The sequence below is a fragment of the Polypterus senegalus genome, chromosome 12, assembly GCF_016835505.1.
Source record: "Polypterus senegalus isolate Bchr_013 chromosome 12, ASM1683550v1, whole genome shotgun sequence".
NCBI lineage: Eukaryota > Metazoa > Chordata > Cladistia > Polypteriformes > Polypteridae > Polypterus > Polypterus senegalus.
This window is the reverse complement of record NC_053165.1, coordinates 24520263-24546581: the sequence shown is the minus strand read 5'-3', so window position 1 is coordinate 24546581 and position 26319 is coordinate 24520263. Positions and strand designations below refer to the sequence as shown.

Below are 26319 nucleotides of genomic sequence, written 5' to 3'. Positions count from 1 at the left end.
TTACTACTGTTTTTATATTATAGGAAGTTGAAGAAAGTAAAGGACATGTAACTCAGCAGTTGTACATTTCACAGTCTTAGATTTTGTATGAATGCATTCCAAGCTTAAAACAATATCTTGTGTTACAGTGTTGAATGTAAGCATAAGTTGTTGGAAAATACCATTAAGATTAACGACAAAAAAAGCTGAGATCTCAAAAACATACTGTACAATAAAAGGAATTGACTATAGATTTAAACATACATTTTAAAAATCAGAGCAGGGTTTTCTGAGCTTTTCTAATAACTCATCCATACTTATAAAAAAAACTTTCCAATTTCTCTCAAATTTTTGTGTTAAGACGTACGTCTGGTTTCTCTCTTGAGTGCAATGCCCCTTAATTTCTGATAGATGTCTTTGTATATATTGAATTCTTAATGGAAATAATTCTTGATCAACTTTATCAATCCCTTTGAAAATTTGTCAAGACCTGCACTAGGTTCCGTGCTTTTCCCTTCTTTGTTCAAGACTAACGAGTTTCAGCTCTCTCGTCCTTTGAGAGTAGGATGTGGCCTTTTTGAGTGATGCTGTTGGTAGCACTAAGCATATAAGAAAGGACACAAGCAAGGCTGGAACATTCATTTCATCTCACACTTTCTTAAATGACAGTAAATCTGACCCAATATACCACAGAGTCTAGAAATGCCATTGTTGATGTAAGTAGCTAGTCGGTACAGTCAGGTCCATAAGAATTTGGACAGTGACACAATTTTTCATAATTTTAGCTCTACACATCACCACAATGGATTTGAAACAAAGCAATCATTGTCATTGAAGTGTAGGCTTTCAGCTTTAATTGAAGGTGTTTAATGAAAATATTGTATTGAGCAGTTTAGAAAATAGACATTTTTATACATGGCCCCCTATTTTCAGGGACTTTGATCAAACTAACAATCATAAATATAATGATAATTTTCCGTTTTTGGTTGAAAATCTTTTACAGTCAATGACTGTCTGAAGTCTGGAACCCATGGCCCTCTCTAAGTCCTGGATTTCCACCCTAGTGATCCTTTGCCAGGCCTTTACTGCAGCTGTCTTCACTTGCTGTTTGTTTGTTGGACTTTTTGCCATCAGTTTTGTCTTCAGCAAGTGAAATGCAAGTCTGATTGGGTTGATTGATTTGTCCTTTGAAGAATATTCCACTACTTTGCATTGAAAAGCACTTGGTTTGCTTTTACGGTATGTTGTGGCTTAGAGTCCACTGTCTGTAAAGCATCATCTATCATGTTTGCAGACTTTGGCTGAATCTCAGCAGATAGTATGACCCTGTGCTGTTCACAATTCATCCTGCTACTTCTGCCAGTAGTCATATCATCAATAAACACTAGTGACTGACTTCCACTGTCACCCATACATGATCATGCCATAACACTGCCTCCACCATGTTTCACAGATGATGTGGTATTCATCGGATCATGAGCCATTCCTTTTTCTTCTCCATACTCTTCTCTTTCCATCATTCTTTGATTCCTTTGTCCAAATAAATTGTTCCAGAACTGGACAGGCTTTTAAAAAAATGTTTATCAAGTAAAGTCTCATCTGTCCTTCCTGTGCTTGAGGTTTACCAGTGGCTTGTACTTTGTGATAAAACCTCTATTTTTACTTTCATTAAGGTTTCTTTTCATTATAGACTTTCAATGATATGTCTACCTCCCTGAGAGTGTTCTTGGTTTGGCTAAATGTTGTGAAGGGGTTTTCTTCACTAATGAAAGAATTCAGCTGTCATCTGGCACAATTGGGTTGTCTAAGCCTTCTAGAGTTGCTGAGCTCCCCAGTGCATTCCTTCTTTTCAAAAATGTACCAGATGGTTGATTTGACCACTCCTGGAATTTCTGTTATCTCTCTGATGAATTATTTTTGTTTTTTCTGCCTAATGATGAACTGTTTTTACTAGCTTGGACAGGTCTTTGGACCTCATTTTGAGAGTTCACAGTGACAACTTCCAAATGCAAATTCCACACTTGGAATCAATTCCAAACTCTAAACTTGCTAAATAGTTAATGGAATAATGAGGGAACTGCTCATATCTGGCTATGGAACAGCTTATCAGTCAAGTGTCCAAGTTGTTTTGAGCCCCTGGAAGTGGAGAGGCAATGCAGAAAAATAGCGTTGTCCCTAAATAGCTCATACAATGTTTTGGTAAACCCCTTAAATTAAGGACATGTCTATTTACAGTCGATTCCGGTTAATTGGACCACCGGTTAATCGGACCAGCCGCTTATTCGGACCGAATCCTAAAGAACCGAAACAGATATTACATAAGCCTAATATTGTTAACTTATTTGGACCAAAATTCCGTTTAATCGGACCAAAGAACGTGACCGAGAATAAGAAAAATAATCCACAAGTCGCCCACGGAAAGTGGATGTAAGCGTAAAGCGGAAGACCAGGAAAGTGATGATGATGACCCTAATGAGTTTGGAAATGAAGGCAGTCCCATTGATGCGTTAGATGTTTGTGGTGATTTTGTTCAAGTGCAGTGTGTCAACAGAATGTGTCCGATCACACTAGACAAGTTCTTCAAACGTTGACTGGAATTTGGTAATGTAACCTTTTTTATTGTGCTTCGCATGCTGAGTGTCATGTAGATCGTTTTAAAGAATTTGTAGATTTCTTTTTCAATAAACAAAGTTGTAAGCAACCGTACATGTACATGTATGTAGTTCTTGTTTGTACGTTCGCCATAAGCGTGTCCAGCACATCCATCCATCCATCCATCCATTCTCTTCCGCTTATCCGAGGTCGGGTCGCGGGGGCAGCAGCTTAAGCAGAGAGGCCCAGACTTCCTCTCCCGCCACTTCTTCCAGCTCTTCCGGGAGAATCCCAAGGCGTTCCCAGGCCAGCCGGGAGACATAGTCCCTCCAGCGTGTCCTGGGTCTTCCCCGGGGCCTCCTCCCGGTTGGACGTGCCCGAACACCTCACCAGGGAGGCGTCCAGGAGGCATCCTGATCAGATGCCCGAGCCACCTCATCTGACTCCTCTCGATGCGGAGGAGCAGCGGCTCTACTCTGAGCCCCTCTCAGATGACTGAGCTTCTCACCCTATCTTTAAGGGAAAGCCCAGACACCCTGCGAGGGAAACTCATTTCAGCCGCTTGTATTCGCGATCTCGTTCTTTCGGTCACTACCCATAGCTCATGACCATAGGTGAGGGTAGGAGTGTAGATCGACTGGTAAATTGAGAGCTTTGCCTTACGGCTCAGCTCCTTTTTCACCACGACAGACCGATGCAGAGCCCGCATCACTGCGGATGCCGCACCGATCCGCCTGTCGATCTCACGCTCCATTCTTCCCTCACTCGTGAACAAGACCCGAGATACTTGAACTCCTCCACTTGGGGCAGGATCTCTCCCCCAACCCTGAGAGGGCACTCCACCCTTTTCCGGCTGAGGACCATGCTCTCGGATTTGGAGGTGCTGATTCTCATCCCAGCCGCTTCACACTCTGCTGCGAACCGATCCAGAGAGAGCTGAAGATCACGGCCTGATGAAGCAAACAGGACAACATCATCTGCAAAAACCAGTGACCCAATCCTGAGTCCACCAAACCGGACCCCTTCAACACCCTGGCTGCAGCACAATAAAAGTCAGAATGACATTTTAATACAGTATATTACTTATAGCACGTCCCGTCTTGGTTGCACAAGTATAGGGCATGTTCGTGTAATCGGACCAGCCGGTTATTAGGACCAAAATGATCACGTCCCGATGTGGTCCGATTAACAGGAATCGACTGTACTTCAGCCACATAATGATGGCTTCATTTCAAATCCATTGTGGTGGGGTAGAGAGCCAAAAGTATGAAATTGTGTCACTGTCCAAATACTTATGGACCTGAATATATTTGTTAAAACAAAACATTTATATTGACTGTGATTTCCTCCTTGACCTTTTCTGAACATATTTAGTTTTCCAGGAGTGCTCCTCCTACCACATTGGTCCTACCACGAGTCCACATGTTTGAGATATTAAACTCCGAAGCTACTCCTGGTCTCTTAAATGTATTGTCTTGCTGTTTTCTTTCATTAGTATATGGCATTTATGTTGCTGAATCTCTCTTAAAACATTACAGAGGCTTACAGTTGCACTATATGAGTACCTGTATTAGTAGAATGACAAGGGAAGTACGTTGTAGATCACAATTTTTCATTGTGTAATAACTAAATATTTGGCTTGAGATTTAAAGTAAAAATTGGAGATATACTTTGTTTACACTCTGGTATCAGTCTAATTTCCAATTCCCATACAAGTAACAGAGACAACTTAAATCAGTGTTTCTCAATCGCCACTGGTGATTTGAGAGTTGCTATTGCTTATGTTGTTAGTTGATTGTGGCAGGTCATCTTTCTGACAATTGTGCTTGCTACACATTTATTCACCAATTCCCCCCCATCCCCAAAATGCCTTGGTGGGTCACAAAGACACTTGTATGGGGATAAAGTAGGTTGCAACACCAAAAAGCTTAAGAAATACTAGCTTAAACAATCATCACAGAAGCCATGGAAAATGTCTGGTGGTCACTATGATTTTAAGTCTTTAATACTCACCCAAAGTAGTTCCCTGAAAAAAGGAAAAAGGAAAAAAATTGAGTTATAAAAACTAATCTTTATACACCTGCCCCCCTTTTTGAACCCGCATGTCGCACTGTCAAACCAAAGGCATGCAGTATATTGAAGCTAATCTTGAAACCACCTGGTTTTGTAAGTGCCCACTGGTTGCACTGGTACTGTCCAACACAGCTACTGCAATTTTCAAATGAAAACTGCTTTATATGCATCATAGGGTGGCTTTCTTAAATGCCAGATGCTAAAGTATTCTTTATGTAATTTCTAGTGTAAATTGCTCAAATACAATATATCACCATAACAAACTATACAATTTAATGGTCTCTGATAGTATGGGAAATTTGTGCAAAATCATTCATTTCATTTAGGAGTATTAATATCCTCTGTGTAGTTTTCAAAAACAAACCTCCAAAATGAGAGAGAAGAACATTTCTAAGTCTAAGGGAAGAATACAAAATCATTTCAAAGACATTGGACATCTGTGCAGAAGACTAAACCAAAGTGAACAACATTTGCCAAAATTGCATACTACTGATCTAAAGCTAGGGCAATTTTTATTAATAGAAAACAAATTACAAAAAAACTGAGTTTAATATTGGTTTTTTTTTGGTTTAAGATGAAAGATTAAAGGAAAAACAGATTGCCTTCAGTATGCTGAATTAAATTTTGAATCAATCAGTTAAGAGCATTGATGAAAAGGTTTATATTTTGACAAAAGGTAAACTTCAAATGAGAGAAAATGAAAAAATAGGACAAAGATACTGAATTTCACTATGCAGTTCATACAAAAATGGTTGCCAATAGTGTAGCTTAAGAATAAAATAAAGTTTAAAAGAATGAGACTATTCAGCCAATCACGTGTGGCGGTTTTTCCAGTTACTTTCTTCTTCAAAGACAATGCTGAGAGAATGCAGGAACGTTTTCTGAGTTCTCCTTAGCACCAATGTAAAGAGTAGGCTAGACTGTTTTAATATGATTTCTTGACATGAAACTTTGACATTTCTTTTAGTTACACAATTATCTTAATTTAACAGTACTTTTATTTGCCAGTTTCTAACTTTATTGTGTTAATAGAGTTTATTCACTTTTCAAATGATTGTAAATAGTGTAACTACTTTTTTGAGGCCTTGTGTTTTAAAATTGTGTTGTTATTTCTTCAACATCTCATTTATTTAAAACATAAATGACAAAATAGGAGATGCTTCATCTTCAGTGCTTTCTGCAGTTTGCACCTGTATTTGCTCCTTAACTGTTAACTGCCTGAATACAATTAATGATTCCTGCTTCTGGTTAAACATCTTGTGTACTTAACTGGTCTGTTTCTTCTCATGTTATGGTGGTATTTTACCCTGTCATGCTAGCAGTGATGCAAATGGAAATTAGTAGGCCAAGGAAAAAAGACTGGCCTCAGTTTTGCTATTGTAGTGTTATTTATTTATTTATTTATTTATCCTCTTTATTTTTTTATTCTGTATTCTTTTGCTGCCTTTAAAATATAACTTTCTAAGGATGAATGTTTAATTTGGAACCTTGGAAGTTAAATTAATCATAGTAGAAGATTTAGAAAAACCAAGCACGTATCTCTTATTGATGTAGTGCTACTTATTACTTTTCATTGAGGATCGTTGTAGTTTGACAGTATGCAGTTTGTAATTCTGCAGTTTATATTGTGTATGTGTGTATGTATGTTAAAATTCAAAATGTTTGCAAACAACTTCTGGAAAAATACGTAGTCAGGAATTATAGACTTATGCAGTTTAGTATTATGCACATGTTTTGGAAAATACGTAATTAGAGAAGTGCAAATGCAGAATTCTTTCATTTTGAGTGCATTGTTGGTATAGCATAAAGAAAAAAAATTGTGTTTCTGAGTGCCTCCTTTGAAAATCAATATTTCCATTCCTCTGCACTGATCTTGTAATCTTGTTGACTGTACTGTTATAAACCAGCTCTGTAGTGGTAAGTGTTCTGTGAACTGCCTTAACTAAGAGTAACATAGAAAAACATCACCCAAGCAAAACGCTTGACTTTGGAAGAGTTGAAGCTGTCCTGGCAGGAGAGCGTTGCCATTTACACATGATTGAAACACACTTCTACCAAAAGGGAATCTTCAGAGGTCTACAGTGGTGCAAAAGTGCCTCACCTGAAATGAGGACCTTGTAAATTGGTAAACAAAAATCCCATGGAAGTGATTGTAATGTAGGAATTTCCTTTTCGTATGTTTATTGAGCCTTAAATTAATATGTTCACTGCTTTTGTGTGGTGGCCCTTTTATATTGCAGAGGTTTAGCTTATGAAGAGGAATGTGTTTTTGCTTGTTCAGATTCCCATGATGACTCCGTACCTACCACCTTTGATTTTGTCATCCCTAACTGTATGCATGTTTCTTTATTTGCTAGAGTTAAGTTTTCAGATACCCTTACATGCTTATTCTGCTGTAAATGGTCAGCTTTGCAATGTCAAAGTTTAAATGGTCCTCAGCTCAGCAGTGCATATGGGTCTTTATTACATCAGGAGCTCTCTTAACAAAACCAAACCTGATTTCTCAGAAAAACAAATACCAGTCTGTGTTGCCTGTTTGATTTAGAATGTTGTTAACCCCAAACACATAATATGTATCTCTTACCAAGGAATACTCTGTGCCGATTCTGATACAAAACTGTAAAGATGACAACTGCAATAATAATAATAATTGTGGAAATGATTGCTGCAATGAGTCCCCCAGAATTTGATGCAGAAACTGAAATAGAACATAAAGAAGTGCAATTAGCATAATTTTAAATGATTCAAAGAGGTTTATTTTTAGACACACTGATGTGTATATTTTTCATTGTCTACAAATCCAAACTTTTAGAATCTTCTCTTCGGCCTATTCACTTACATTCCCATTCATGTTCATTAGCATTCATACCACGAGGTTTAGGGACAGTTTTATAGTAGTCATAAGACCACTCGGCAGCTTATTCAACTGACAACTGCTTGAGTGTTCCTGATGTGCATTTCTTAAACACATCATCTGATGATGTATATTAGAATGTATGGTGCTGTATTAATTGTCAGTTGTTGGCGTTAGACTTCTGTCTCCAGTTTGTGGGAGACATGCAAGTAAGAATCTCTTCGTATTTTTTTTAGACATGGCAAAATTGAACTGGAACTTAATTGACCTCTCTTATGTTATGATGAAAATTTTAATTGTGTTGAACCAGTACAAAAATGGAAATAAACCATTTTTCTATCCTCCATTATACAGGCACCTAGTATCTAAGAAACAGTGGAAAAATCAACCCTCAGATAGCACTATAAGAGACTAGGGGGCTCTGCCCCCTGCTCACTTTGCTTACCAACCCCTGGGTGTACTTCGGATGTACAATTTAAACAGATTGTTATTTTCATAGTAATTGTTACATATGCATAATAGAACTAACTATTTTACATTACAGCGAGTAATTAACCATAGTAAAAAAATAGTAAAACATCATAAATTGGAAAAAAATTGTTTCATGTTGCTTTAGAGGTTTTCGTTGCATTATACGTTATCGTTCTGTTTGGCTTTGAAATTTGAAATCAAATAACTTTTTAAACTTAGACTTTTACTGTAAAACTTCAGTAAGATCAATTTTGAATGAACTTTTCTTTAATATCGCATTGACTTTTGATTCTGTGTTTGGTGTTACATTGTGACAATGCAACATATAACTGCCTGTGAGTGAATAACGTTTCTTTCTCTCTAATAAATAAACTTTTTCGAATGTTTATCCCTGTGATTTGTTAATTGTCATAGCAAAAGCTATTCTAACGGGAAACTGTAAATGTTTTAATATGAATGGCATATCAAGATCTCCTTTGGTGTCTAATGTTATCCGCCTGTTAAATTTTACATGTCAGAATTATTCGACCAATATTGAATACAATTAATTTTGTCCTATTGCATAGCCCATCACTCATACATAAATTACACAATAACATTACGATAGATCCTTCTTTCAACAGTAATACGGCTGGTGGAAGACCGGATGGTGTTAACGGTTGTAGATATTCTACAGGATATTGTAAGTTGATGTTTTCATCTTCCACACAATCGCCACCAACGGTTTCAGCATAGTCTGTTGGTACGCATTTAACCAATCTGCTGTGTAACGGATCGTAATGTTCATGTCGCGTTAATTTGTTTGACTTCATCGTTTCTCTGTGCTAGGATTGCCCGTGTACTCATTTCTTCTGTTGATATCCCTTTGGGATGAACTTCTTTAATAAGATTTGGGCATAAGTCTTCTTTTATTGGTAACTTAAGGTGAGGAAAACATAAAAATTTATAAGAACTGAGAGCACAGGAACTGTGTCTGACAAAAGCATTCACATGAATGAGAGGGAAGAGGACCATGAGTGTGGGCCGTTAACCATAAATCGTTGAGAGGAGGGCGGGACTTGAAAAAATCTCTTGGCAATAGTCTTGTCTCAAAATTTTTCTTTTATAATAGAGAGAAATATTAAGAGAAAGGACTGCCTTGAGAGAGGGCCAAAGATCAACAGTTAAGCAAATAATACAAGTTTGGATAAAGGTAGATACTGGTGTCTTGTGTTTTTAGGGTTTTTTCCACAGCTTTAGGCTCAGATCTTAAATGTCCAGCACCTGATATTTGATAGCCTAGCCCACCCTTCATTCCATCCTTTGCATTCTGACATGTATGGATGACATATGTGAAACTCCATGAGACAACCCCCAACTCTTCTCTTCAACTGTGTGAAACTTCCATGGGACACTGCCCCACTCTTAGACTATATAAAAACTCCACAGGACACTCATTCTCTCTTAGACTGTACGAAAACTCTAATATATTGTATTTGTAAGAATAGTGGCATGATCAGAAGGGGGCTAAGCCCATAATAAGTTCTAAAAGCTAGAGAAGCGCCTGGTTGCAGATGACCCATTACTCAGTTCTGGAGTTGAATGACCCATTAATGTAGGATACAGAGAGCTCAAGAAGTACCAAGTTATTAACAGAAGACTTCCAGAAACTGGTATAAAGAAAACAGGGACTCTTCCTGTGAAAGACCAATTTTAACTTGTCAGCAATAGTGCCCAAAAAAGATCCTCTACTGTATACAAGTAAGAGTAACAGCAGAAAGGTCTGCGCGATTAAATATATGTGGTAAAGAGGAGTATCAATGGAGAGGATTTAGGAAAGAGAGTTCGAATTGAACGATCAGAAGCAGCAGCCAGAGAGGACAGTTAGAACATTTGAACAATTTGGATAAGAACAGGTCATTTAGCTCAACAAAGCTGGCTAGTCCTTTTTACCCAATTTCCTCAAAACGGTATCAAGTCGATTTATAAAGTTTTATGAAGTCCCCCTGTGTACCACTCTACTTTGTAACATATTCCTTGTGTCTATAGTTCAAACATTTGTGTGAAATTTACCCATAACATTTGTGTTGTTGCGTTCTTGTTGAAGGATTCACTTTAAAGTAACAACATGGACCTAACATGCTAAATCCCTTCTGTGACAGGTTTAAACAATTTGCAGCTGCACATGATGTTACCCTACGCAAGTTCAGAAGCCCTGTTGGCAGCTGTCTGAGAAAGTTCTCTGTTTAGCTTATCTTGTTAAGACAGGCGCTCTGCAATCCTGTGATCAGTGTTCAAATCCTGTTGCTGATAACGCCTTGTAGTAAATATGTACTTTCAGAGGGAGAGGTAGGGCTGACATGTCTTCATAATTTTAAACACTTGAATCATGTCATCTCTTACTCTCCTTTTTGTTAAACTGAAAAAATATCATTCCTTCTAGTTCTGGACCCACCCTAATTGTTCTTCTCTCAACTTTCTTCAATGCTACTTTGAGTTTTTCATAATATGGAGATCAAAACTGCACACAGTACTCCATATGACACCTCACTATCACTAGTTAGCTATACAGCTTAAGCATAACCTCCCTTGACTTGTACTCCACACATTGTGCTATATAACCTAACATTCTATTCGTTTTTTGATCGCCTGGACAATGATGAGTCCACTATGACTCCTAGCTCCTTCTTCTAAGGTGTTCTTTCATGTTCCATACATTTAATTTGATTCGCCAAAAACACATACCCATGTCTGAATTCTGTCTAGATCATTCTGTAATGATGTCATTAATTCTAGATCATCTGCCAGTCCACCTAATTTGATACCATTGTCAAGAGTGACTAGCTTGCTATGTATATTATTATTATTATCAAGGTCATTAGTATACTAAAGAATAATACCTGAACATCACTTTTAACATCACCTAATTTAGAACCAGTTCCTTGTATTATACCTTTACTTCCTATATTTAAGCTAATTTCACACCCATTTCCACACTGTGACTTGAATTCCCACTAATGTTAGATTGATCTCACTTTTATTATTATTATTTTATTACTTTTATTCTATTTTAATTTGTGTTCCCTAATTTTAATTCTTATTTATTTTGTCTTTTTTCTTTTTTTTTTCATCATTTAAAGCACTTTGAGCTACATTGTTTGTATGAAAATGTGCTATATAAATAAATGTTGTTGTTGATCATAAGGCTTTTATGTCGTACCTCATCAAAGGTTTCCTGAAAATCAAGATAAATAATACTATATGCACCTTTCTGATTATATTCTTTTGCTTCTTCCTCCTAGAATTCCAGGATATTGGTGAAACACTTCATTTGTTCTTGTCATGTGTTGCTCGGTCTTTTCCCTAATAATTGCCTCCATCTGCATGTGATGTTAGGCCTACTAATCTGTACTTATTTGGATCTTCACAATCCCTTTTTTATGGGACAACATTTATGTTCTAGTTTTTAGGAATTTCATCTATGTCTATTGACTTGAATATTTCAAATATTTTCAAAATGTTTTGAGGAATGTCTCTGGTACATTTAAATAATAATGACATCTGTGTCAATTCCTATAGCAATTAGCAATGTTGGCTCAAGGCAAGATTTTTTGATGAGACAACGTGCATATTAATGAGGGTGATCACAGATTTTATGAAGGTACCTTGACAAAAGCCTTGAATGAAAGATTTAAAACAATAAGGGATAAAGGAATGAGTTATTATTTAATGTTACATTAAAATTTGGCCAGATTTACGTGGCGTATTTTATCTGTATATAAAGCAGAGAGACTCTTCTTTATTTTCCATGCAGTGTGACGGGCAGAGCTTCCCAGGTTAAAGCATGCACACTTGGACTTTTCCTTCTCCTTATTCAGTGCTTTTGCCATCTTATGCAGTAAGACAGTAGCTTACAACCTTCATCAAAAATCTAATGTAAAATGTAAAAAAAACGGGGGTACATTTTAATAAAGTCCTACATATATTAACACCTGAACTTTCATGCACTTGTTTCACAAATGCCAGCAGAATGCAGCTCCATGCCATTGAACTAACTTGCAGCACAAGAATCTGACCTGGGGGCGGCAAGCCTGTGCTTTCAGGCTGAACTGCATTCCAGTGGCACTCCTGTCCGTCTCCTTCTCCTCCTCTTCCTCTTCTTCTTTGTTTAAGCATGTTTAGGATACACCATTACAATGCTGGAACACTGCCAAATAATTATGCCTGCCTGTTTGGCAATATAAAGAAAGAATGGAAAGATTTTGGGTATCAGCGGTTTCTTCCAGTAGAATAAAAGATGGGTGTAGACTAGGTATGTCAGGTGTTCACAAATTATCAAGTATCCAGAAGTTGTGTTAACTTACAGTATAAATCAGTTAATAACAATAGTATTAAAAACTAGTGCACTATTTCCCGTGTCCTGATTCAGTGTGAACCTTAATTTTTTGCAGCTAATCATCCCAAATGAGGTCTTTTGTCCAAAAATGCTCTGCCTTACTGAGCTGTAATTACTGACTCATTCAGTCAGAATGACTGGCACTGTCTTCATATAGCAGCTCTGTGGCCTATCAAAGCATAGAGTATGTAGTCTGCTTTTCCACATTGCCTTGCAAGTTAGATCACCACTATTTGTTGCTTTTGTTGGTGGACTTAACCTCAGCCAGAGTGTTACAAAAACAGATTTATACAGTCATAATTGTAATGTGAATATTAAAAAAAATTTAAAATAAAAAAAAGTATTATAATGTTAAATAAATTATAAAATATAAATTATATTCAATTATACATTTTTTTAAAAAGTACAGTGAAACTCTTACTTGCATACACTAATCATCGTGTACTTTATTTAAAAAGTCTCACATCATTAATATAACTAATTTAATCTAACTAATTGAACTAATTTTGGTATCAACATCAAGCAATTCATGATATTTTTCTGTGATTGTGCATCTGGTTGGATTGAAAATTAACAGACGCAACAACATGGCAGGCTGAATCCCTTAAAGAGAAGAAGTAAATATTGGTTTCAAAGCTTATATTACAGTAAACCATGTACAGATTGGCAGCATGGAAAGAAATGAGTACAGTCAAACGATACACATCACATTTTTACTTGGAGGATAATTTGTTTTTGTTAGGTGTCTGAAAATTTTTTAAGTAATATTATATGTGAATTTCCCCTTGGGATTAATAAAGTATCTATCTATCTATCTATCTGTGTGCATATTTCATTCTGAATAGGCCTTTTTTTTACGTTTTGTCTATAATTAACATAACTGTAAAAACATCCATACATCTATTATTATTGTACCTGCTTAATTCAATTAAAGTTGGTGGGAGTACTGAAGTCTAACATGACTCATCTTGGGCAGGATAATAATAATAATAATAACTAGGGGGCTGTGCCCCCTGATCACTCCACTCGCCAACCCCTAACCCACCCCCCGTTGTGAAAAGGAAGGCTGGATGCAACCCAAGGAGATGCGGTCGCTCCTCCAAAACTCCCTCTTAAACGGTGATGCAACAGGAAACAAATATTTTTAAGACCTCCTCTTTGCTCGATAAGCTGCTAGCTTGCTGCTGCTGCTGTGCCACATGATCTGCATCTTGTGTGGCACTTCGAACATTTAAAAGCTTGTACAGCAGCTGTCCTTGTGTCTCACTGCCTTGTCTCTCTTCTCCCCCAGACATCCTTAAACACTATGCAATCTCTTTTTGCTATTCCATTATTTCACTGAGTAATATTTTCTGTTTGTGGTAATGTGATCTTTACTCTCATTTTTTAAGACTTTCAAATTTTCCTACTTTCATTATCTCTAATCTGCTCTGCATGTGTATCGCGCCAACGTTTTTGAATTCTGTACGACGTTCTACTTTGTCTTTTTCCTGCCCTGAATTCCAACAACTGCGAGTTTAGATGACCGTGGTCTTGTTTGAAAATGGTTGTAAGTATGAAGTAACTTGACCGTCTCGTGGGACATGAAAGTGTTCTCTCTTTCTCTCTTCAAAAGATCACGTCTTGTCACAGGAATAAAAGTGAATATCGTTTCTTTCTCTCTAATAAATTAACTGACTTTTCACATAGATTATTATTGTTCTTTTTTTTGCATTCTTTTCTCTCCAACGCTTTTGGGTCTCTTTGACGCGCTGCTGTTTCTTCTTCGCTTAGTCGTTGACGTTTTATCTAGAACGTATACAATTTATAAGAGTGGAGAGCACAGGAAGTGTGTCTGCCAAAAGCATTCCAACAACTGAGAGGTGACCGTGGTCTTGTTTGAAAATGGTTGTAAGTAGGGCGTGACTTGTAAAAGTCACCGTCTCCCGGGACTTGCTTCCAAAAGTTGTAAGTATGATGTGACTTGAGCGTCTTGCAGGATGTGACAGTGTCTCTCTTCCAAAGATCACGTCTCGTTGCAGGATAAAATGTCTCGTCTCCTCCCAAGATTTTTTTATATAATAGAGAGATGTACTGTACTCTTGTTGGAGATATGGAGAAAAATCATGTGCTGGCCATATTGGATTTTTTTTTAAAATTCCTGTCACAATGTCTATTATCTATACTAATAAAAGGCAAAGCCCTCACTGACTGACTGAATCACTCACTCATCACTAATTCTCCAACTTTCTGTGTAGGTAGAAGGCTGAAATTTGGCAGGCTCATTCCTTACAGCTTACTTACAAAAGTTAAGCAAGTTAAAAAAGTTAAAGTTAAAAAGTTCATTTCGAAATTCTACGCGTAACGGTCATAACAGTCGACAACGTCCGCCATGTTGAACTTTCTTATTCATGGCACCATCTTCATGAAATTTGGTAGGCAGCTTCCCTGCACTAACCAAAACCGATGTACATACTTACTTCGGTGGTATGACGCCACTGTCGGCCGCCATATTGAACTTTCCAATGTCACTAATTCTCCAACTTCCCATGTAGGTAGAAGGCTGAAATTTGGCAGGCTCATTCCTTACAGCTTACTTACAAAAGTTAAGCAGGTTTCATTTCGAAATTCTACGTGTAAGGGTCATAACGGTCGACAATGTTCGCCATGTTGAACTTTCTTATTTATGGCCCCTATCTTCACGAAATTTGGTAGGCGGCTTCCCATTGCTAACCAAAAACAATGTACGTACTTATTTCAGTGGTATGATGCCACTGTCGGCCGCCATATTGAACTTTCCAACGGTCTTTGTTACTTATGGGCCCATCTTCAAGAAATTTGGTACGCGGGTTCCCAACGCTAACTGAATCCTACTTGCATACATATATACGTCCATAGCCTGCAGCTCGGTCACCGTGTGAGGCGGCGTTGGTCCCCCATCCCAACTCCTCCCACATTGTTGGCTGCCTGCCTATATAAGGCCGTCTGTCGCTCCGGTCTCTACATTCCCTTCCTTGCTTCGCCACGGGATTCACGTCTCCCTGCTGATAACTACAGTCTTTGTTTATTATGATTATAGTTATTGTGTAGGTATTTTAGACTTACTTTACATTGTTCAGGTACCCATTTCCTTCATCGTTCCAGCTGTACCCCCATTAACATGTCTATCGAGGTGATCACCATCGATCAAAGAACTGTCACTTACCGAGTGGTTTCCATGCCCGGAGATGGCGCCTGCCTTTTCCATTCTCTTTGTTACATATTGCACAGCCATATCAGGCTCACTCTTGATATCCGGAGGAACATTGTGTCTTATGTATTGAATGACTGGGACAGGCTCAAGGTGTGGACTGATGACGGTACAGGAGATAATTATACTACACAGGAGCACTAGAAGAGTGAAATGCTTAAGCCCTTCACCTTTGGTTCTGCATGTGAGTTGATGGCTGCCGCTGAATTGTTCAGTTGACGCTTTCAAGTGTACCGAAATGGCCAAATATTTTACACCTTTCGACAACCGCCAATGCCTTTTAAACATCTTAGATTCACGGGTGACGATTTCAGTAGTGGACACTTTGATGTTTATGAATGTTTAAACTCTCAAAAGCTGGATGTGAAGTTATCGATGAAACCGGCTGTATGCTTACAACACTTGACAGATGCCGAATGTCTCTTCAACACAACAAGTCCTGCAAATACTGTCGTAATTGAAACAAACCATGACACTCAAACTGATTTTGACAGCAGAAATCCAAGCTGTGAGACTTGTGGCAAGATTACTGTTCACATGGCCAACTGTACGTTGCATGCTCAAGAATAAGCTCAGCGCACAGCTTGGTCATGTTACAACCGGTGGGCCGAAATGACAACGTGGTAAACAAAGAGATCAACAAATAACAAATTGGTATATTTTCCCTCAGTTTAAAAAGGTTTAATTTTCTTCTTAATAAAAAGTTTAAGGCAGTACTTCGCCGCTGTGAAGCGCGGGTATTTTGCTAGTATGCTTATAAAATTGCACTTTCTGCGTGCATAACATAGCATTCCCAAACTTGATTTTTCCAGTTCAGGGTCTTGAGGAGCCAGAGCTTATCCCAGCAATACTGGACTCAAGACAGGAACTAACCACATATGGGGTGTCAGTCCATTGTAAGACTCACTCTTAGACACAAGCACATTCACCTGGGGCAAATTTAGAATAGCCGGTCAAACTAAAACAATTTTGATGAGGGTGGAGAAACCAACACAGATCTGGAGATTAATACACCAAGATTCACACAGATGGCCAGATGTGGGATTTGAACCCAGGGTGCTGTTATCTGTGAGGGATCAGTGCTGTCCTCTGCCCTATCATGTAGGCTTTCATGTTGCAATGCTAATTTGTTATATTTTAAGTTACTTTGACTAAAAATGTACTTAATAATCATAAATAACATAAGTGCACATACTTTTGATGGTGAGATACACTTCCATTTCTCGTAGCAAGGGGTTCTCAGTTTTACAAAAGTATATCCCTTCATCAGTGTCTTTGCTGCAGTTGACAATTGTCAGTGAGGAGACTGGGCCAACCTGGGAGATGACATACTTGCTGCTGTTGCGAATCTCCTCCTTTCTCATCCAGGTGATTTTAGCAGGTGGGTTAGAAACCTGGTCGCTGCAGCTCAGGGTCACGTTGTGCTTTGCAAAGCCAGTGACCAGTGGGTATCCTACTGGATATGGAGCTCCTGGAAAGTGTCAAAAGATAAGCATTTTAGTTTCTGTCAGAATGTTTCATTATCTCATTTTCATACCCTTTTCAGTTCTAGCAGTGAAAACATCGTAATTGACTGACTTTCTGAAAGTTCAATCAGTTAGTTAAATGTGCTGGTAATTGGGCTCTGCAATATCAGATGCAACATGCTGTATATTATTTTTGTTCAGAACTCTATTCGTCTTTTCAACAGCAGCAAAAACAAAACTTGATTTTTAATTTTATGCAAAAGTAGATGCAGCAAGGATAAAAATAATTTAGATTTAAAGATTTCTCATCATTCCATTTCTAAAGAAACTGGAAATTTGTGGGTCTTTTTTTCTTCACATTTGTATGTTTAGATGGTAGACCCCATACTGACCCATCTGCTGTTGTTCAAATTGTGTCCTGACAAATATTCTATAATTGAGATTTAAAAGAGTAACCACTACATATTTACAAAGCCATAGTGACTGTCACAACATGGTTTCAAAGCAGTAAACACACTTTCGTCTGGGAAAGGGAGGTTCTAAAATGCCCTTGCACCACACTAAGAAGTTAGGAGACTCTTTGGGAGTGCAGAATACATTATGAATGAAAGGCACTATAAATGACTGGTTATCTTGAGGCGAATGTAAATATCAGGTAATAACATCATCACATCATATTAATGTACTGTATTATATTAGAGTACATATAGAGGAGGCATGGTGGAGCAGGAGATTGTGCAACTAACCCATTTTGAAGATTAGCTTATTTAAAAAAGGGTCATAGGCAGCCATCAGCTTTGGATGGAAAGAAGAAAAAAAAAGGTCCTAGATGGTTTGCCATGTTATTGCAGTCTGTACCGCTATACACAGTCATACCATAGTAGTATAGAGTTGTTAGTTAACCTAACTATACACTTTTGACATTAATGTGACACCAGAGTAGGCACAAAAACCATACCCAGACAATGACCATGTGGTAATTTCAATCATGGAGTTGTGAGCAAGCAATTTTAACCTAGGTTCCAACAAGTTGCCTATAGATGGATACATAATATACTGTATATAATATGCACATTCATTTTATTATTTTACTTCCTTGCAAGGTAGGTGGTAGGGGACCTTATACTGGTAGCAACAAGTATATATGATGAAAATCAACATGGACAGAATGGCAACTTGTCAACAAAGAGAAACTCACTTAATGTCACAGCACAAGCTTTCTCTGTCGTGTCCTGCAATTCAGGATGCCACCCCACACACTTGAAGGTCTGGCCGTCATATAGGCCAGTGCTGTTCATTGTCACCACTAGATTGTCAGTCCTCCGAGAGACATTGAGTTGCTGCCTCAACCCTGCTGGTTTAGTATTATCCTCTTTCCAGAGTAAAGTTGGCTCAGGGTGCCCACCAGGCCAGGAGCAGAGCAGCAGAAGTTCGGAACTGCTGCTGGGAGATAAACTAGAAAAGCACTGAGGTGAGCCAGTGGGAGGACCTGCAGGAGAGGGGTGAAAGAATACAGACATTTCTAATTATGTACAGTCTATTTTATAATACATTTAAAAAGTAAAAAAAAAATACATTTTATTCAGTTACAGTGCTGTGAAAAGTATTTTCCCCGTTCCTGATTTCTTATATTTTTGCATGTTTGTCAAACTTTAATGTTTCAGATCATCAAGCACCTTTAAATACTAGACACAAAATACAGTTTTTAAGTGATGATTTTATTTATTAAGGAAAAAAAAAACTATCCAAACCTACATGGCCCTATGTGAAAAATTAAAGGCAGATACTTTTTCACAGCCCTGTATGCCATCTGTAGAATGTCACTGTTAATCCATGCACTATTTTTGCCTGGGTCCTGGGCATGGTCATGGGGAGCTGGAGGCTAGCCTGACAGAGCTGAGCACAAAGCAGGAAAATATCAGGAATCAGCCACCACTACTTTTATACAGTATAATTACACAAAAAAAAGGAAAAACCGTTTGTAGGTCTGGGCATTGTGCTTACCAGAAATAACCATTTTAACCTAAGTAACATCCCTGATGGGAGACAAACTCAGCTTGGTGAATGTACACTGTGATGTTTGGCCACGGCCATTACCGAGCAGGACGCCAGCTGGATGGAAGGAACGGGGGAGAGAGCATCTGCAAGGCACTATCTCCTCCGCTGAGAGTTGGAGTGTGGCAGAGCCCTCTTGGGTTCAGTGGGGGCCTCCAGGGGAAGCTGCAGAGCCCTACAGGGGGCTTTCACCACACCTGGGGGTGATTCCAGGTCTGATTAATAAACCACCTCATCTTGCACCCTCATCCATGCTGGAAAAAATATTGCTCAATCTCAAGGACTTAGACTCCATCTCTACAATATATAAAATCATTTTACAATCCCTCCCTTTCAAAGATCCCAGAGGACACTGGGAAAAAGATCTCTCAATTAATATATCAGAAAAGGAGTGGAAAGTAGCAATGCAGAGAATTCACTCGAGCTCCATATGCGCAAAATCATACAATTATACAACTCAAAATTATATATCGAGCACATCTGTCTCGACTAAAACTCTCCAAAATGTTTCCAGGACATGATCCAACCTGCGAACGTTGCAACCAAGTCCCAGCCTCAACAGGTCACATGTTCTGGGCCTGCTCCAAATTAACATTATTCTGGACAAAAATTTTTAATTACCTGTCAGACAGCCTTGGACTCACAATCCCTCCTAACCCATTAACAGCTGTGTTTGGTGTTCTTCCAGATGGGTTTAAGGTGGAGAAGGACAAACAAATTGTGATTGCATTCACTACACTGTTGGCACGCAGACTCATTCTGATAAACTGGAAGAACCCAAACTCTCCTCTTTTAAGTCAGTGGGAAACTGATGTGTTATACTATTTGAAATTGGAAAAAATCAAATATTCAGTTAGAGGATCCGTACAGACTTTTTTCAAAACATGGCAGGATCTAATCAGTAATATTTTAAAATAAGTTCATGAAGAACAGAGAACGTATTAATTTAGGTATGTCTACAAGCCTTAAATTTTACGCCGTTTGGCTTGCTCTCTCTCTCAGGGGTGGGGATCGATCTGTTCTTTAACTCAATTTTTCTTTTTGTAAAAACTTGATTGCTTTGTATGGATTGCAATAAAATATAAAAAATAAACCACGTGGAACACTCCCAGGGCCAACATAAAAGGAGCTGCCTCACTCCATTCGGAGAGCCAGAGTCAGGAGGAGGAAGACAAAGCTTGCCAGGGAGGGAGTGGAAGCGGAAGGACTGAGAATGACCCAAGGAAGAAGGAAGGGACTGAGTCTTTGTATATTTTGGCGCTGTACTGTGCTGTGCTCTGCGGAGAGAGAAGAAAGGAGCTTCCACAATTCTGAATTAAAGGATGTTGTGTGCTGCACTTGTGTCTCCGCCTGTCTGTGTTGGGTTAGGGTGGCCGTACGCGCCCCTGGGCAATCACAATTCATAAAAGTTCTTTTCATACTGCTGTACTGTATGATCTATATCTGTCATTATTTAGGAAACATGACATTCTGTTTCTTCTTCTAATATGACTTATTTTGTAAAGTTCTTTTTGAATTATGACTGATTGATTGATATTGCATACAGTATACCTGTACACTCAAATGAAATAATGGAGATAAATTTGAGAGCTGCTGCCCTTGATAGTACTTTGGGTCCACCTACTACTTTAAATGGTGTGCTCAGCAATGCAGCATCATCTGCAGGTGCAAGGAGGTGGCTTGTTTTAATCTGGCCTTTTGCTTCTTTCTTGCATGATTCCCAACAAAGAAAAGTAAAAATGGTTTGAGAAGGGCAAAAAACTCTATGCCACTGGTAAATCAAGAAGTAGAGATTAGTCTGGTTAAGTTATTCATCGAGAGTAAACTTTTTGAAAGCTGTCAGCCATCACCGAGCTGAAGTGTGTAAGGATGAGTTGTCTAAGAATTCCACTGAGGGAACATGAGGATGTAATTGATTCTAACAAGAAATATGCAGTTTCAGGTGGTGCTGCCAAAAGACGTGCTGCCATGAGTTACTGAATCAAAGGAAGCATTCAGAGTGACACCTTTACAAAAATAATGTAAATAAAAGAGACCGGCTATTGTGTTGGTCTTTGTCTGTGTCTGTGCACCTTTGGCAAAGATATCTTGCCAAGTACTAAAGGTACTTCTTGAAAATTGTATGACCATATTCAAGAGAGCTATTGGAAAAATTATATGTATGCTTACCCTTGCGAAAGTAATATAAATATTGCCGAAGGTCAATCATTACAACATTAGCAGTCCTACTGTTACATGCACAGAGTACAGTAAAATACTTTCATATCCAACCAACTATGTGAACAACACTGAAGGAGTGGTATAGAAGCAGTGATAAAGAGATTAGTGAGGTGCACGTTAGAAATATTTTCAAAAGTTGTTTGTTAAGGAATGATGAGTTCAGTTGGGTATAGTTCAATTTATGTTTCTCAGCCCAGTGCATTGTCCAGTAATTCTAATATAGCCACAAAACCTAAGACATCAACTGAGAAATTATAGGCTATATAGTTTCATACCCTTGTGTTAAGAAGGTGGTTTGTGCTTTAATACATTAGGCACTTTAAACACTATACAGTATAGCATATGTACTGTAAATATAGTCATCTGTCTGACTAATAGAAATGTTAAGTACCTGAGCAATACTGTGTATTATTAGTATACTTTGTGAGGGACAGGCTCCTTACCCCTCAGCTGGATAGACTGTCATTCCCGAGTCCCTGAGTTAGACTAAACTGACCAGGCAGCAGCTTCACTGACGTGACGTAACTCTTTCAACTTTGCCTAATCCAATTCAGGGTCAGCTCTGGGGGATGTTTATCTGATGTGAATATCTGATCCCCTATTCTCTCATTTGTTTATGACCTGATCATTTGGGGTACCTGTTCAGAGTTTTCCCCATATTTCTTATACCAACTTGGGCTATTATTTCTCTGTCCAGACAAAAAGGAGAGAAAATCTCACAGTCTTGTGCTATGTCATGTTTATTCTGTCTTTTTATTAATATTCTGCACATCTAGTACTCTCGTCTGTGACCCTGAAAATCCGGAGCCCATACTTTCCCCATTTGTTTTTGGTCCTGAATTTGCATGGACAGAGTTGTCTCTATCCATAATTTTGTATCATCATTGACTAATTCCTGATATCCAGCCCAGAGGTAACGGTAGTCTTGCGCTACCCTGCCCATAGGGATGCTCTTGATCGAGCCATTGTTTCTTTTCTGCCATGTTTTCTTTCTGATGTGAACCCATCAATCTCTTCTTTTTGATTCTTTAAGCTAAATATTCTCTTCTTTTGAGCATCTCGGACTGATCCTTAACATTTAGAATCTTTGTTGATTTGGGCATTTGATAAAGGCTATATTTTGCTTATGAGAAGTTTTACTAAAGGTTTAGACATCATTTAAGTGTTCCCTGTATGAAGCTTTGGATAGCCTGCCTCTGTGTGGGCCAGTGATTAGCCCTAAATGCTATAGTCAATCAATCCGTCTTTTTTATACAACACTATTAACAGCATGCATTATCACAAGGTGTTAAAGAAAAGCACACTTTGGAAAACAGGATAAAACAGTAAAATGAAAATAACACAGCTAATAAAAAAGTAGCCCTCACGTTTACCTGGAAGATCTTGGATATATAGTACACTTGACAAATTTTTAAACTGTGAAAGTCTAAAGGTGCCATATAAATTAAATTTGCTTCAGTTTAACACACCGAGGAACACTACAATAGTGACAGATAAAGTAACAGGACAGAATAAGTTCTATTTTGAGCTTTACAAAACTGAGTTATTGAAGCACATAATGGTGTTCTGTCCTAGTGAATGTTGGTGAACTTTCAAAGTATTAAATGAAGGAATGCCACTTAGGGAGACAGTTAGGTCCTCATGAATTTGAAGACAGACTAAATCTTGTAGGAGCCAAAAAGCTGGTCACTTGCAAAGAGTTACATAATTAGAACTTCAAGCAGTAAGAAAGCCAGCACTGGAAGGTTTCAATTCAAATTTCAGTCTGATGGGTTTATATTGCAAAAGACAAGAGTTCTGAGATTTTTGAATAAACAGTTTTATAAATGAGTGGCACAGCTTTGAAGATTCAGGAAGCTGGTGTAGAGGAGAACAAACTGAGTAACAACCTTTTCTTTTGGTCACCACTCTAGCAGTAACATTCTGAACTTCATCTAATCTGTCCATACATTGCACATGGCATCCATTTTAAAAAAAGAGAACTACAGCAGCCCATCCAGAGAAGCTCAGGCAATGTCTGACATGATGAAAGCTGACATATTTTGAATAGCCTGTCATATCTCCAGATCTGAAACTGTAATCAGAGACCCACCGAAGTCAGTTCCCCTTTCCCTCTTATTCATTGCTGTCAAAATGGACTTGCGAGGTTTTGCTGTTCTAACCTTTTGTATGTATTTTTGTTGTCCTTAATATTATGGAATTTGATCACAAACTCACAGAATTACATAGGGGTTTAGAAATGTGGTGGCAGTTAAGAAATGATGGCCACATGAGAGCGTAAGAACAATTTTAACAAGAACAGGTAATTCAACCCAAATTTACTGATCAATCCCTATTCACTTAACGGTTTCAATACTTGATAGTTTAGTCCATATATCTGTGGTTCACTGGCTGAAAAAATATGAACATTTCTAACATTTTGTGCACACATTTACCCTTATCTGTGCCTCTGAGTTATTGTTGAAAAAAAAATCATTTCAAAGCAGCAGCTGGAACCCACATACTAATTCCCTTTGTAATTTTGGCCAATAAACTGAAAAGATCGAACTGTACCTCATAGCTCATTCCACACTCTATTTTTTATTAACAGCACCACTACTGTTCTCCCCGTGTCTGCTTGGGTTTCCTCCGGGTACTCCGGTTTCCTCTCACAGTCCAAAGACATGCAAGTTAGGTGCATTGGCGATCCTAAATTGTCCCTAGTGTGTGCTTGGTGTGTGGGTGCCCTGTGGTGGGCTGGCACCCTGCCTGGGGTTTGTTCCTGCCTTGTGCCCTTTGCTGGCTGGGATTGGCTCCAGCAGACCCCCGTGACCCTGTGTTAGGATGTAGCGGGTTGGATAATGACTGACTAACAACTACACATACCAGTCTAGATGAGACCTTTCTAGTGGGTTGTATTGCTTAAGAATAACCTCCTTGATTTTTACTCAATGCATCATTGTGTGTAACCTAAAATCCTAAGATAAGAAAGTTGACAAGAAAGTTTTTTTTTTTTTTTAAAGGTAGATGGCATTGCATCTATGAGTTTTTTTTTTAGTAATTCGCGTTCAAAGATGCCTACATTTGTTTTACCTTAAAATAGTAGCATATCGTGACATTTTCAAACCCACTTAATCCATTTCAGGGTCACTAGGAGGACAAACTCTGTTCCTTTGGCAACAGGCGCAAGGCACAAAATAAACCCTGTAAGAAGAAATGCTTTTCCATAAACGTGCATTCACAGACAGTAGAAGTAATTTAGAACTGGCAATTCACATGACATGCTCCTGTTTAGGATGTGGGAATACAACCAGAGGACCCAAAGAAATGAAGCGCTTCAGAGACACAGGGAGAACATGCAGACTGCACACAGAGTCACCTAGGACATTGGATCTGTGAGGCAGCAGCACTAAACGCTGCACCTCAGACTTTATATCACTACATTTTTTTTTTTTTGCTAATCTTTGGATGCTCATTTGTTTTAAACACGTTCTGTAAAATGTTATGTCAATAACAGAACAATATGCTTACAATTTTCATAGCAGTCATAATTTTCTAATTATTAAACTGTTACTAACTGAAAAGCAGCTCCTAGGCAAAGCTTGTCATCTTGCTTTCGGCTATTTTGTGCACACAATGCAAAAGTGCCAACTTCATTTACCTCGCAGCCCTACAAATCCATGATCCCATATTCTACTTTTATTAATAAAGCTAACACATTTATCCAAGCACTTGAAAGATGCAATTAGTTACATTTCTTTTTTTTTTCCATTTGAACCCGCACCCTTAACCACTATGCTTCACTGCCAGCCATACTCCGCCACCTCCTTCTGCCTCATCTCATCTGTTTTCTTGATAACTTGTAAATGAGAGTTGCTCTCTGTTTATCTTATTATTCCTCTGTAATCAAGTAAATTCAGCATTATCCAAGCAGCAGGTAACTCCAAAATAAACTACGAAATATCTAACTTTAAAAGAACTCAAAAGTTTAAAAACAATCAATTGGTCAGATAACCTGTGTTTAAATTGCCTTTTAGGAATGTGCAACTTTTCATGTTGTTTTTTATTTATTCCAAGCCTATGGTTCACTTTTAGTAGCATCTTGAAGATGGATTGCAATAAAACTGTGACTGTTCTTCTATGTACTGTATGTATATGTCTTCATTACAGCACAGAAATGAGTGGGCCTGGCTTCAACGCATTGTTCTTGTGGAGTCTACACGTTCTTCCTTTGTGCAGGTGTTTTTATTGCAGGTACTCCAATTTTCTTCCACAACCTAAAGATGCACATTGTGGACTAATCGTGAGGGTGAGTGGCTATCTTCCTGTCCTTGCCCATAAATCGTCATTTATGCAATACGTTGTGGATATATTACAGTTGTATTTGACCCTGTGGTTGAAAAAAAGGGTTCAGAAATGACAACTTTTCGCATTTATGGAAGCCCTGCATATCATGCTATACAGTTTTCACAAGGTACCTGGGATGCATGGTGGCGCAGTGCTTGGCGAGCCCTACGTTCCGCGGAAAGCTACTTTTAACAAGGTTTTAAGCCATGTGTAAATGTGAAACTCGTCAACAGCCTATTTTTGCTTTCTTTCTACCTTAAACACAAAGACCCTTTCTTCTGTCCGTTTATTTTCCCCTGTAGATGCGGCTGCCTTTTTTGTCGATAGTTTGTAGAAAGAAGACACCGAAACCCAGAGAAGCTGCCTATAAGACAGCAGAAGCTGAACCTGTTCCGAAAAACGAGTCGCGTTCGTTTTCTTTTTTTTTTTTTCCTCCTGTCAAAGTAAATAGGCAACCCCCTCTCCCTGAGCTCACCTGTGTCGGGAGAGGCGAGGCCTCCATCTGCAGACACAAGGATTGAGAGACTCAGTAGCACAGGTCCCCACATCGTCCGTCTTGGTCGGCTTCGGCTCCAACTCGAAGAAATCAAAGCGCACTGATGTATCGGCAGTAGGAACAGGAACCAGAATCCGAAAGTCGATGCGCAGGTGTTCTGAGCGTTCGTTCGATCTGCCTCCG

At 38.5% G+C, this 26319-nt stretch overlaps 1 protein-coding gene across 2 annotated transcripts in view; it reads right to left on the bottom strand.

The window, feature by feature from the left end:
• Positions 1 to 26319, bottom strand: part of vsig10 (V-set and immunoglobulin domain containing 10) — a 31838-nt gene extending 5519 nt beyond the window's left edge. Inside the window, exons 1-5 of one of the 2 annotated variants that reach the window (XM_039771142.1) lie at positions 26116 to 26317; positions 18238 to 18528; positions 16769 to 17044; positions 7229 to 7342; positions 4585 to 4597 (exon numbers count right to left, since the gene is read on the bottom strand). In XM_039771142.1, the coding sequence (XP_039627076.1) occupies positions 4585 to 4597; positions 7229 to 7342; positions 16769 to 17044; positions 18238 to 18528; positions 26116 to 26188 (767 nt within the window). In that variant the 5' untranslated portion in view covers positions 26189 to 26317. Of the gene's footprint in view, positions 1 to 4584; positions 4598 to 7228; positions 7343 to 16768; positions 17045 to 18237; positions 18529 to 26115 lie in introns of both variants that reach the window. The other variant, XM_039771143.1, reaches the window with a different exon arrangement.